We start from the raw sequence: 14425 nt of genomic DNA, 5'->3' as shown, positions 1-14425 counted from the left end.
ATTCAAATCCCACCATGACTTCACCCTTTCCTAACTCTGTAATCTCCTCCAGGCCTATAACAACTTCTCCCCTCCCACACCCCCATCCCAAAAAAAAAACTCAGGCCTCATTCATCCCCTGTTCACTTTGCCCAACCATTGGTGGCTGTACTTTCAGCCATCTAGGTCCTACATTCTGGCATTCCGTCCCTAAACCCCTCTCCATTTGCATCTACATATGGGCAATATCACCTAATTTTTATTCACTTTGCAATTTTGTGACTGTAGTGTTCAACCATTTTCAGCTGCTTCATCGAAGATTTTCCATCAAAAGGTCAGACATGAGGATGTTCGCTGATGATTGCACAACGTTCAGCACCATTCACAACTCTGCAGATATTGAAGCAGTCCATGTCCAAATGCAGCAAGTCTTGGACAATATCCAGGCCTAGGCTAACAAGTGGCAAGTAACATTCGTGCCACACAAATGCCAAACAATGACCATCTTCAATTAGAGAGAATCGAACCATCACCCCTTGACATCCAACAGCTGAATCCCTCCCTATCAACATCCTGGGTATTACCGTTGACCAGAAACTGAACTGGACTAGCCGTATAAATACTGTGGCTATGAGCAGGTCAGAGGCTAGGAATCCTGCGACTAGTAACTCACCACCTGACTCTCCAAAGCCTGCCCACTATCTACAAGGCACAAGTCAGGAGTGTGATGGAATACTCTCCACTTGCCTGGATGAGTGCAGCTCCCACAACACTCAAGAAGCTTGACACCATCCAGAACAAAGCACCCCATTTGACTGGCACCCTATCCACAAACATTCACTCCCTCCACCATCAACATATGGCGGCAGCAATGTGTATCATCTGCAAGATGCACTGCAGGAACTCACAAAGGTTCCTTTAGACATCACATTCCAAACCAATGGCTAATACCATCTAGAAGGACAAAGGCAGCATACACATGGGAACACCACCACCTGGAAGATCCCCAACAAGCCATTCACCAACCTGACCTGCAAATGTATCATTTGCTGGATCAAAATTCTGGAACTCCCTCCCTAACAGCGCTGTGGGTGTATCTACATATGTGGACTGCAGTGGTTCAAGAAGGCAGCTCACCACCACCTTCTTAAGGGCAATTAGGGATGGGCAATAAATTTTGGTCTAGCCAGTGACAGCCACATTCCGTGAATTAATTAAAAAAAAAAATCAGATCTACCCTTCCATGTTGAGCTTTATTTTCTGTTACTTAACCTTTTTTAATAACATACATACTAGCAAACTTCAGAAAGAGGAATCATTGAATGGCTGTAGGAGGCCATTCTACCCATCATGCCTGCATTGGCTGTCTGAAAGAGTTACTCCCCTAGTCCTTTTCCCTCTAGCCCTGCAATTTTTTTTCTTTCAATAAATAATTATCCAATTCTTTGAGGCCCTAAATTGAATCGGCCTCCAGCACAGTCTTGGGCAGAGCATTCCAGATTCTAAACACACGCAACGTAAAAATGTTTTCCTCATCACTGTTGCTTCTTTTGCCAATCACCTTAAATCAGTGTCCTCTGGTTCTCGAAGAAGAAGCCAAAAGGAGGCAGAAAGCAACGCATAACATAAGCAATAAAAATAGTCAATAAACTGTGAGTGACTATTTTTCATCACCCCACCCCCCCCACCCCCCTCCCACCACCACTTAGTGGGGCAGGTTCAGAACTCTGAAACAGCCCCAATTTCTGTTGCCTCCCCTGGAGGAAAAATCCCATCCTTTAATTTTATATCTCTGTTCACAGATGGTGCCTGAGCTGCTGGTCAGCAGTTTCTCTTTAATATTTTTTTTAAATAAAAAGCTGCTAATTTTGTGCATGATTTGTTTTCACAATTTTGAATCAACAACTGGAACATGTAGAACAAGAAAGAAGCATCTGACTAGTTCCTGAGTTCAAAAAATAATCATGTTGAAGTTTTTGTTTGTGAAGAAGCAGCTATCTGATTTCCATTTTGGATTTGTCAGCTTGATCTGCCTCCATTAACCCTCGAGGCATTGTGAAACCATCCTGGACATTAGTTGTAGCAGAGCAAAACAAAAAGGCACTAAATAAAAATGTTTAATACACTCAGCTGAAATGCCTCTTCATGTTGTTTTAGTTATTAATTAATTATTTTAAACTTATTAAAGTGTCTCCTAATTCAGAGGTATTTCAGATAAACTCATGAAGCGTTTGTGTATTAGTATCCCACTCTTTTTGGGCTTAAGTCTGTCTTTTTCTAGTGTCATTTTGAAAGACTTGTTGCTATTTTGGGAGAAATAATTTGGTCATAACATTTCTTTTTGGAGATTGTTTTTGTGACTATTCATTACAATTTGAGATTTAGCTAGGGCAATAGTCCATTCCATCCCTCTGTCCTACTCCGTCATTCAATTAGATCATAGCTGATTATGGCACCTCAACTCCATTCTCCCAACTTTGCTCCATATCCCTGATACCCTTACCTATCAAAAATCTGGTTGATTTGATGCACCAATTTCCCACACCTTTAAAGGGAAGCAGATTTGAATCTTTTTCTCTTGCTGTCTGCTTTAGCAGATATCTTTGTTAGAACCCATCTGGATTACTAGATACAAAGGCAGAACAGGGTTTGAAGGCTGAATGTCCCACTGCTGTTCTTAAGTAACACAACCTCTCCCATCCCAGTGAATTAGGTATTGCAAAAGAAAATCGTCTTCATTCCATTATTGGCATTCTTTATAGGAGTGGACTGAATATAAAGAAAACTCCATAGAGGTGCATTTCTTTGAAGTTGAAGTGCAGATATTCATGATTCATGGTCCTGTGTACTAAAAATGCATGTTTTTTTTTTGCAGCTTGATACAGGATTGCAAGTAACAGTTATAATACCCTGATGGAAATTGAATAAGAATGAGCCAATGTGATTTTGGTGTGTGAATGATGTTCCAGTAGTGTCCAATAAAGGAGTCAGTCTTGGTGACCCAAAATTTCACTTGTGGTCTGACCAAGAGTCTATACGACCGAAGCATAATTTCCTCCACTTTATACTTAAGACTCCCTTAAGATAAAAGCCAACATTCCATCATCTTTTTCATTGATACAAAAGCATTCTTCTGGCTTTTTAACATATGTATCCACTGGCTTTTTTTGTGTAGAAGATGAGAAAGCAAGTGGAGATGATGAAAACATTGGAGAAGGCAGTCAAGAAGAGGAAGAGGAGGAAGATGAAGAGGCCAATAAATCAAAATCTGCTTCAGAGGATGAGGTTAGTGTTTATTTTTGTTCAAATGAATGCTGCTTTTTGAAGTATATAAAGCTTTGAAGAATAAATAACTATTAAAAATCTTTTTAATCTTATCAGACAAGCATTAAAACTATATTTTATTTTCTTCTACCTCCATAGCATGCTGCATATTCAGGATAAATGTTAGGATTTTGGAAAACCTTAGGGCCAGGCTTATGCTACTAAGTTGGGTAGCCTGAGTCAATAAATTTCCCAACTCGGCAGACCCATCTCAGTTTAAAGAATTTCATTAGACCCAATTTTCACTCTGGGGAGGCAGTAGCAGATCGCGTCAGGCATGCCAACCCAGAAACATGATAGGCTGCCAAGGCAGGCTGGTTAGAAGGTCTGATTTGGTTTTCTGGGACTTGTCCCATTTGTTTTGAAAATGATTAGGCAGCCCTCTATGCCAGCTCATAACCCCACACAATCCACATACCACCTCCATATCTACTCTCTCAGTATCCACCATAGGCAGACCTCGGGAGTCATGTGGAAAAAAATCTAACAATCTAATACAGCTCTCACTCATACATAATTGATAATGAGAAAGCTCCCATTCAATGCCTCAAATAGTTAATCACAAATATTTCTATTCAGACCCCATGTCAAAAATAGCTAATCCTTTAATAGCCCCTTTAAACTGTCAATCAAACTATCCATTAAGCCCCCTGTTGAGATAAGTATAGCTTTTGAAACTCAGTCAAGCATTCATGATGAGTTAATAATCCTTGGGGAAATGTCAGCAAATAACTCTACCATCTGGTCGTGCAGTTTCTATAATGTATTTTTTCTAAACAACATCACATGGCCTGTGAATCAAAGCAGCGTAGCCGAGGGTTTTTCTTTTCAAATCCGCTGCTCAAGCTGTCAATGAGAGTTAAAAAACTTAAGCAGACCTTATCTGCTCTTCTAGAGCATTTACACCCACTGCATAAATTCGTGACTCCCATGCTGCAGAGTTAAGGCCTTTGGACCAGCCAAAATAGGATCTGTTTGAACTCAGCACTAAGTTCAAATGGCCCTGCTGAGTTCAGGTTTCCCTCTTGTATAAGTCACCCCACCCCACACTGGCAAAAATTGGATCTGTCAGAAATGGGGATGGGACTTCCACGTCCAGGTCCTGTCTGCCAGGTTTTTTTTTTTTGAAGGTCTAAGGCTCTGTGAAAATCTGGCCCATTGCCTCGATATGTGAAAGAATACCAATTTTCTGGGTCAATTATGATTTGTGTGCAAACAAAAGAAAGAACTAATTAGTGCAGTACACAAAGTAAAGTGAGTTGTAAAACGTTACCAAATATGACTTGGCTTGTGAGCAATGACCCTCCTAAATAATTTTGTGTGTGGCCTATTCATTTCAATGCATGGTACCTTTTTAAAAGGTACAGCTTGAAAGGATGCACGGTACTTTCTGGGATACAGCACAGTGCACGCATGCATCTTGGCAGGAGCGTTGCATGTGAATGATCTTGAGGCACCTTGGTATGTTTTACTAATTAATGGTGCTATATAAAGGAGAGTCGTTGTTGTTGTTGTTGTCATCACTGGAAATGGCAGTAGTGTGAGGATGCACTAGTTGTCCAGAGTTATAATCCAGTAGGCTTTGGTTGTTCTACTGTAATGTTGAGTTGCTATGTACAGTTACGGTAAAGTGCAGTTTATTTTACGCTGCCTATTTTGTGAAGAGTTTTATTGGTGTTCTGACCAGTGACTGGTAGAGTGCTAGAAAGGGGAATTCAATTCATTTAAAACATTTTCCTGATTCAACCTCTAATGAATACATGCTTTTCTGTAGTGGGATTATATTTTTATTTTTAGATGCACCAATTTCCCACATCTGAAAGGGAAACAGATTTGCATCTTTTTGTATGCCTTTGTTAGAACCCATCTGGAGTACTACATACAAAGGGCAGTGGAAATCTCTAAAATATTCTTTCCCCAAAAGGCTGTGGAAGCTGGTTTGAAGTAAATAATGTTGAGGTACAGATCAACCTTGATCTAATAGAATGGCAGAACAGGTTCAAAAAGCTGAATGCCTGTTGCTGTTCTTAAGTAACACAACTTCTTTCATCCAAGCAAAGTAGGTATTGCAAAAAAAAGTCTTCAATCCATCATTGGCATGCATTGTAGGAGTGAGCTGAATGTAAAGAAATTTCATCGAGATGCATTTCTTTGAAGTTGAAGTCCAGGTATTGGTGCCTCCATGACTCATGGTCCTGGGATTTTGGTGTGTGAACAATGTTCCAGCAGTACCCAATAAAGGAGTCAGTTGAATGACCTTTGATCCCTATATAGTTTATATTTATATCACCATCTTTGCTTCATTTTTATTCAATCAATTCCTTTTGATATATTAAATTTGAAACCAGATATGTCTTGATGCATTATTGGTTTTGAAGACTGTTTTATGTCTTATGAAGACAAAGTAGGTGCAGAAGGAGTTTGCTGCCCTCTTCCCACAGGCATTGCTGAAAGCATACTTCAACCTCAAGGCAAGGATAAAATTGTCTCTTGAAGGTGTGTTAGTTGAGATTCATCCATAAGAGTAACCTAAAATATGAGAAATAATCTAGGATAAGGTAGTTAGGAAAAAATAAACAACTGTAACAACAGATCTGAGTTCTGTTCACAAGCAGTATGGGACAATTTGAAATCCAGCATTATGGCTACACTTGGAAGTAGACTAGATGCAATAGCATGTGGCTTGATGGAGGACTGCTGAAGGGAGAAAAATGTGTGATTCTTCCCAGAACACCATTAAAACTGCCCAGTACGAATTCTGTTACCAGTACTGTACTGATGTATGTTGAGCCAAGAAGAGGAGCACAATACTAGATAATAACATCGCTTCCAAAAAAAAACAAATTCTCCTTTTGTGATATGTTTTGCTTTTACTTTTCAGATGAAAGAAGCTGATGAAGGTGCTGGCTCGGGCGATTGTCTCACAAAACTGATTCGTAAGAAAAAAGTGAGAAAGGAGTAAATGCCTTAATAGCTATTGAATGGAGGCATCCTCATTTTCCAGATGGGCATACCACCCTCTGTACTTCCTGATAGCATGCAGATTACTCAGCTCACCGCTGAGTTGATAAATCAACCTCTATTCCAAGTACCTATCTAATCTTAGCCTCCATACCTCTCTTCCCTGCTTCACTTACAAACCTCTTAGTCTTCCTGGCAAAAAAAAAAATCGCTTTGAGGGTGTTGTTGGTTTTTAAACTTTAGGAGTGTCAGAATGCGTCCTAATACCAAATGACCAGTTGTGAAGGCATATTCTAGTATTGCAAGGAAAGTTGTAGCAAGTATTTGGTAACTTTTGTGAAAGAAGTGTTAACCAGGGTAAAAGTACAAATATTATAAAATGAAAGCTAATTACAGTTATATGGTGACATTTGTATTGAAAGGGGAGAAGTATTGGCATGTTTTATGACTGTAATATTTGATATTCAGTTCGTTTTCAGCCCAGTATGAGGGGGAAGGGGTAAATTAGTATAATAAAACAATATTGAAGATAATTCCAATGTGTATATATATATATATATATATATAAATTAATTGAAATGATGTAGCTTTTAGCACAACTTCCAGTTTGTTTGCATTGGTGCCAATGCTTTCTTCCCTAAATAGATCTCTTATCGAATTGTATTGTTGTAGCAAAATAAAAAAGATGCACTGAATTTCTTTGTACATTATATATTGTTCAGGTACACACAAGGGTCGTGTGCTTTTTTTGCCCTCTCCAATGTATTACAAATAGCTGTATTGCATTTTAAGTTTATCACCAACTTAAAACATCTCCTATGATCTGCACTCCATATTGTCAATTTAACTGAGAAATATTCTCTTCCTTGATGGGATGGTGTGTGTGTGTTTGTGTGCGTGTGTGTTTGATAAATAATTTGTAATACAGTGCAGTGACATTCCTAGATCATCTTCCGTCTCCGTTTCATTATTATGAATGCCGAAGTGAATGATTTTACAAACCAATTGGCTGCAATTCAGGAGATGAATGGTGTGGAGTGTACTGAATTTTCTGGAGTTTTATAGTTTTAATGTTACTCTGGGTTAGCATAATCCCTGTTTACACTGATGTTTGCAAAATGTACAATTGCTCTTTGAAATAAATATTTAATATAACGGAAGTTTCTGTGTTGACTAAGTATTAAATCCTCACCTATGTGGAATGGCTGATTTGTATTTTGTGAATCTGGCACTGTGATAAGGAGCTGAGGCAGAAATTCAAGACAAAAGCCACCTAGAGTCCAACTGAAGTATTATCTTTTTTCCGTGCATTTCTAATCCTTCCTTGTTTTGTCTTTTTCTTGCTGCATCCATTCCTAATACCCCATTACAATTCTCCTTCACATAGCTGACTAGTTAACGCCTATCTAAAATTTGTATTTGATTCCTTTAAGATTTATTTCTTCCAGTAAACTTGGTGAGTAAAGGTTAATTTTACAAATAGTAAAATAAGTCCTGCTTGCAGTGATGTAAAGTTATTTGTTAAACAGCAGTGGGGCTAGAGATGGATGTCTTTCATTGCAATGTGGTTCTCCTGAAACTCTTCACACATTATTTGTAATAATTCTACACAATATAATTTCAGTGTCAACAAGGACCCCAGCTGACATCTTCAGAAGAAGAAAATGTGCAATTTTTCTTAGCAGTTTAATTAACATATGTACCATTCATTTAATGGGCTTTCCTCTTGCTTGTTTTTGGGGCACTTACTAACTCCTTCACCATCTTTCTTGGTTTTGTTTACGAACTCTCACTCTCGCTTGCTGTTGCGCACTTCATCTCGGAGTGAAATTCATCAGTGGGGGCACAAAACAGATGAAAGCAGATAAGGCAGAGCAGTTGATCTATTACCAGCCATTTTGCACAATGCATTTTACTGCCCTCTCTCTCTTTCTCCATAATAGTGTTTTGTTTGTTTATTTTTCTCTCGCTCTGCTTTGTGCGTAAGCAAAACTGATGGTTTGCCTCTTTAAGAGGAAGAATAGGGTGCCCAGAGCTATGGAAGTGATCCTCCTTTACTGGCAGTTCTGGTTACTGTCATGGCTGGAACCCACCACAACACATTAAAAAATACAATGGATAGAGTACAGTGGGTCTCTCTTAAAATTCATTCTCAGCATATGGCTGTCACTAGCATGGCTGGTATTTATTGCCTATCCCTAAATGTCCTTGAGAAGATGTTGGCCTTAAGTTTAAGATGAAAGTACTCTGACCATGCTATTGGGTAGGGAATTCCAGAATGATATCTGAAGTGGGAAAAGAGGAAACAGTTTTGCAGGAACTGAGGACCAAATCTGAAAGAAAAGTTTTGCAGGGAAGACTTGTGATGCAGGCCTGTTTGGAAACATTACTTACATCTTGTGGGGGGGAAGTGGATACTTTTTGCGTGACCTGATTTGCTCTGTAATGTCAGATTGCTAGCTTGAATAACTGGGGATTTACTGATCTACACAAACCATACAGTTCCATAGATCAAACAGCAACATTTTTGATTCCATATAATCTTTAGACATGGAGACATACCACTCTTAATTATATAGAAGACAAGCCACTGGTTACAAACCTTTTACTACCTAAACTGAAAATTGGGTCATGCAGTGGAGGACATCCAATAAAGCATGATCAAAGCATCCTGGTTCATGTAAAAGGAAAACTATTATAGACAAAACCTTAATAACTTAGCAGAGTTGCATAATCAAAACAATATTAACTGTGGTGGTGCATGTTCATTCCTGCACTCTTTAATTGTTTCAACTGAACATATCACACTGAAGGAAGTGGCTTGTGAAGGCAAACAAACTTTCAAGGTAAAAACTTTTTCAGTTCCTTTTGGGTTTCACTTAAGGGCAGGAGGTTTCAAAATGTGCTTGGATGTGAAATTCCACCCTTTTACAGAACATTTTCTACTACCCACACATGCTAACTATATACATTCAGGTAAGAGGAAAAACCAGGCAAAAATCACAAGGGGCTGAAAGCTTAGTCCATCTTGTAAGATTCAAAGTTGAGGTAGCTTACATATACTCAATGGGTGATGTTCCTACAGTGTGATAATAAGATATTCAGTTGAAACAGTTAAAGGGTGCAGGAATCAACATGCATCACCACAGTTAATATTTAGATTTGCAGTTGGCAGGATATCATATTCGGTGATATCAAGGACAAATGATCCCTATTGCCCTCCCACCCCTGCAAGGAAACGTTGATGTCTCTGCTCAGGCTGACATTGCATGCTTTCCTGAGTTCTTTGACATTGCTCCCCCCACTGGAATGGTGTTACAAAGTAAATGGAAAAAATAAGATATCTAAGCACTTGTTGACAAACTGAGATATTCAAGATGGTAATATTGACCTGCATGATCTGCACAGCATTTGAAGTAGCAGCAATGGTAGCCCTCAAGATTGCATATATTTGCATCACAGGTCAGTATCATTATAAGACCTTCCCTTTAATTTGTTGCCAGACCAAAGGATATTTACCTATTGTCACTGTACATAATTTCAGGTTGATTTGAACAAATGCTGATGTACCTGTAGTTTCAAACCATAACTTCTCCTGACTTTTAGTTTTTAATTTTCAGTAATCATGATATTAAAAACATACAAGCAAGTTATAGGACGAGTTCAATCTTGCCCGATGTGAGAATAGCGTATTCTTTGCTTCACCTCACATTCCCACATTAATACTGGAATTCTTTTATCTGATGCCCAGTGTTAATGTAATTCATTGAGTGGATTGAAGGAAGGTTTACCTTGCAAAACTTTTGTAATATAGCTACTGAGAGTAATATTTTTTAAAAGAGAAAAACAAATATACTGTTTAATAAGTATGGATGGTGCAAACATCAGGAGACGGTTCTGTTTGCATGCCTGCACCACACTAAAATGTATACACTTCTGAGTGGTATTGTTCAAAGTAATCTGTTAGGTGAAAAATAACTGACTTCAGAAGAGAGCCTAATTCCTTACCTTAGCCAATTGAATTTTCTCCTTTTAAAATAATATCCTCTACAAATCAAGGTCCTGTCCTCTTCTCGTTTGGCTTGATGTATAGGGATTTTTTTAATTACTAAATTATGATTTGTATTTTTGCTGCATCTTTTAAAATCTCCATGCTCAATTTCTTTAAATTAAAATGAATTGAATTTTATTGAGGGCTTTGGAAGAAGGAAGTGTGATTTACATTGTTCAACACTAGAAAATATATTCAAATCCATCTCTCTTTAATCTGCAGCACACCACAAGACGAGATTAATAAATTCCGAGACTCCTAACTTTTTGTAAGGCATAGCCCTTCTAGCACCACGGAGAATAAAAATGAAGCCCATAATCTAATATCTTGTAAGGGAATTCTAAGTTTTGTCTGTGCACAGTTCCCATTTTAACATTTGCTTCCTATAATTCACTTCTTTGATTTGCTAATGTTTTACTTTTGATCCACTTGGAAGTAAAAAGGTGGCAAAAGTATGAATCAAAGGTAAGGAAAGTAGCTGGAAAACTACCAAAAAGAAACTTAAAAACTTACAAAAATAACAAAGCCAGAATGGCCTCGCCAATGTGCTAATAAAAGAAAGGGAAAGTTAGATATTTCACAATTTGATTAAGTTTACTCATTACCATACCAAGGAAAGAACATCTTGGACTGCCATAATAAATGTTAGACTAGTGCACATTAGCTGACTGAAATACTGACCAAGGCCTGAAGACACCAGGGCTCCATGCCTCAGCCAAAATGGTGCTGGAGCCCTGATTCTAGAAGTCCTGCCCCTGAACCCAGCATTTTTTGCTGGAGCAGAAGGGGGCAGGTTGTACTTTACACGTGTACAGTTCACAGAGGCAGCTGCACAATGAAAAGTGCAGCTGCCTTCAGTTAGATGTGATTTTCATCATCTAGGTTTCTGAAACATTACTTGTGGGCTTTACACATTTGAGGTGCCATATTGGAGTTCTTGGGAAAGATCAAGTACCCTTTTGGGGAGCTTTAAGAAGTTTGACTAAGTGCTAAAGAGCTTCCACTAATTATATCACTGTGCATGGCTGACATCCAGGGGTGGAGGGGCAGGGGGTGGGTGCCTGTGTCCTTGGAAGGGCAGATATTTTTTACCCTTGTGACTCGGGCACCCAAGTGGCAGGAAGGAGTATGTGCCAGAGAAGGGAAAAGTTTGCATTGTGGCAAAGAAGCTGCATAATGGGGATGACACCTTCATACATTCATGCCGTAGAGCAGTGTGAGTGTGACCAATGTGAGACCGGAGGGAGGGAACCAGGTCAGGAGTTAGGAGGGAAGAGGACGACAACCAGGTCTTACCCTGAGTCAATGGGAATCAGGGGGAAACCTCTCTGCTGGTAGGTGTCATACCTAGCTTAAAGGAAGATGTTTGTGGTTGTTGGAGGTCCGTTAACTCAGCTCCAGGAGATCACTGCAGGAGTTCCTCAGGGTAGTTTCCTAGGCCCAACCATCTTCAGCTGCTTCATCAATGACCTACCTTCCATCATGAGGTCAGAAGTGAGGATGTTTGCTGATGATTGCACAATGTTCAGCACCATTCACGATTCCTCAGATACTGAAGCAGTCCATGTCCAAAGGCAGCAAGACCTCGACAATATCCATGCTTGGGCTGACAAGTGGCAAGTAACGTTCGCGCCACAGAAGTGTCAGGCAATGACCATCTCCAACAAGAGAGAATTCAACCATCAACCCTTGATGTTCAATGGTATTACTGTCACCGGGTCCCCCACTATCAACACCCTGGGGGTTATCATTGACTAGAAACTGAACTGGACTAGCCAAATAAAGACTGTGGCTACAAGAGCAGGTCAGAGACTAGGAATCCTGTGGTGAGTAACTCACCTCCTGACTCCCTAAAGCCTGTCCATCATCTACAAGACACAAGTCAGGAGTGTGATGGAATACTCCCCACTTGCCTGAATGAGTGCAGCTCCTACAACACTGAAGCAGCTGGACACCATCCAGGACAAAGCAGTCCGCTTGATTGGCACCACATCCACAAGCATTCTCTCCCTCCACCACTGATGCACAGTAGCAGTAATGTATACCATCTACAAGATGCACTGCAGGAATTCACCAAGGCTCCTGAGACAGCACCTTCCAAACCCACGACCTCTACCAGCTAGAAGGACAAGGGCAGCAGATAGATTGAAACACCACAACGTTGAAGTTCCCCTCCAGGTCATTCACTATCCTGACTTGGAAATATATCGCTGTTCCTTCAGTGTCGCTGGGTCAAAATCCTGGAACTCCCTTCCTAATATCACTGTGTGTACCTACACCACATGGACTGCAGCAGTTCAAGAAGGCAGCTCACCACTTCTCAAGGGCAATTAGAGATTAGCAATAAATGTTGGCTCAGCCAGCACAGCCCACATACCGTGAATGAATAAAAAAAGAACCCTGAGGTAAGGGTCTACGGACTGCAGAGGTCATACCTCGATATGAATGTGAATCAATGCAGATGGTGACTCAGGTTAACCCGGGAATTGGTCACTGACATATGTGCCATTGTCCAACAAGATCATTTACTGCAGTCTGCCAATCCTCATGCGCTGCCAGTGGTTGTCAAGGTCACTGTGGCTGTGAACATTGATGCAGCTGGCTCTTTCCAGGGCCCAACGGGAAACCTCTGCGGAATCTCAGTCAGTCACACACACTGCATCAGGGGAGTCACTGCTGCCTCTTTGCTCGGCTGGGGAAACACAGATTTCCCAATGGAAATGTCTTAAACACGGAGGACCAGGAGTTTGCACAATTAGCAAGCTTCCCTCAAATACAGGAGGATATTGATTGCAACCACGTCACCATACACATCAACCCTTGTGAACACAAAATCCTACCACTCCCTGAACATGAAGATGGTGTTTGACCACACCAAGGCTTCCCTGCACATCTTTGCACAGTACCCTTGAAGCTACCATGACCCATTCATCCGGAGGAATTCAAAATTGCCTCAGCTTTTGCAAACACTGACACAGGTCTGTGGTTGGCTTCTGGGGGAAAGGAGGTAGCTGATGACCCACTTTAGGTGGCTGCAAATGGACCCCTAAAGGCACTACTACAACAAGCATGTGGTGACTTGCAATACAAAAGAGCAGGCTTGGCATTCTCAAAATATGCTTCAGCTGCTTTCACTGTTCAGAAGGAGATCTGCAGTATTCCCCTGCAATATAGGATCTTGAAAGCTCACAATCCATATCAGTCAGTCCCCGGTGAGCTGCTTCCACATAATAAACCTGCAAGTCACACATCTTCAGGAAAATATCCATCCCCAACAAGAGAGCAAACCAACAGCACATACTGAAAGTCAGTGCCATAAACATGGTTGAAACCATGACCATCATAACCAATGGCCTCAAAATAGTGCACAAATATACCTGAAGATGTCCTTTACAACCTCCACCCTGCACATGTGTGTTAGAGGTTGTCAATGAGCTTGCCAAGACACCACCCTGTGCCTGCTCAAATCGAGCCCGCTCTGCCGAGAGTGCCAGCAGCCAGCAGGACTTTACACCCAATACCTACAGATATGATTTCATCTGCTAACAATATGCAGCTAATGCACATTGCGTAAGGTGAGACTGCAACTGTGTTATAGCAACACTTTTAATTACCTTCCAAATTATCCATCCACCACTGGTGTTCAGTTTCAGGAGTGTACAATATTTGTAACATGCAATGCTGTTAAAAACCTCGGCTCCCTTAGAATCCACAGATTCTACCATCTGGAAGACAAAGGCTGGGGAGACCACAGAAGCATGCTTCCCTGGAGCACATATGGCATCTTGATATGCAGAACATCCACTTAAATGACTGTGTATCACTCACTTGCAGGTGACTGCCTTCAACACAGCACTCATGCTAACTACCCTGCTGGTTTGCTCCCTTTGAGTCACACTATTGTGCCATGAGAGCAGCTGTGGGTGTCCTAGTCAAGGGTCCATTGCATGGGTTCACCCTGAGAGATAGATGGAAGGAGGGTAGACGGAAAGGCAAAGAATGGCAAATGTGTGTATCAATTATCCCTTGATGCATTACAGTAACCAAGTCAATACAGAATATCGTGAGCAGCAGGTATTGCCAAAATGCTGCCATCTCCATGGCTGCATC

General features: G+C 40.6%; 1 protein-coding gene across 3 annotated transcripts in view; it reads left to right on the top strand.

Annotated features, from left to right (window-relative positions):
• LOC121278565 (calnexin-like) overlaps positions 1–7418 on the top strand; it is a 59403-nt gene extending 51985 nt beyond the window's left edge. For all 3 annotated transcript variants that reach the window (XM_041188952.1, XM_041188951.1, XM_041188950.1), the window contains exons 14-15: positions 3155–3264; positions 6185–7418. In XM_041188952.1, coding sequence (XP_041044886.1) covers positions 3155–3264; positions 6185–6265 — 191 coding nt within the window. In that variant the 3' untranslated portion in view covers positions 6266–7418. The remainder of the gene's footprint in view (positions 1–3154; positions 3265–6184) is intronic.
• The last annotated feature ends 7007 nt before the right edge of the window (positions 7419–14425 follow it).

Source organism: Carcharodon carcharias, chromosome 1 (assembly GCF_017639515.1).
Source record: "Carcharodon carcharias isolate sCarCar2 chromosome 1, sCarCar2.pri, whole genome shotgun sequence".
In the NCBI taxonomy this organism is placed as follows: Eukaryota; Metazoa; Chordata; class Chondrichthyes; order Lamniformes; family Lamnidae; genus Carcharodon; species Carcharodon carcharias.
Note: the sequence above shows the minus strand (reverse complement) of the source record. Positions and strands in the feature narration are given on the sequence as shown.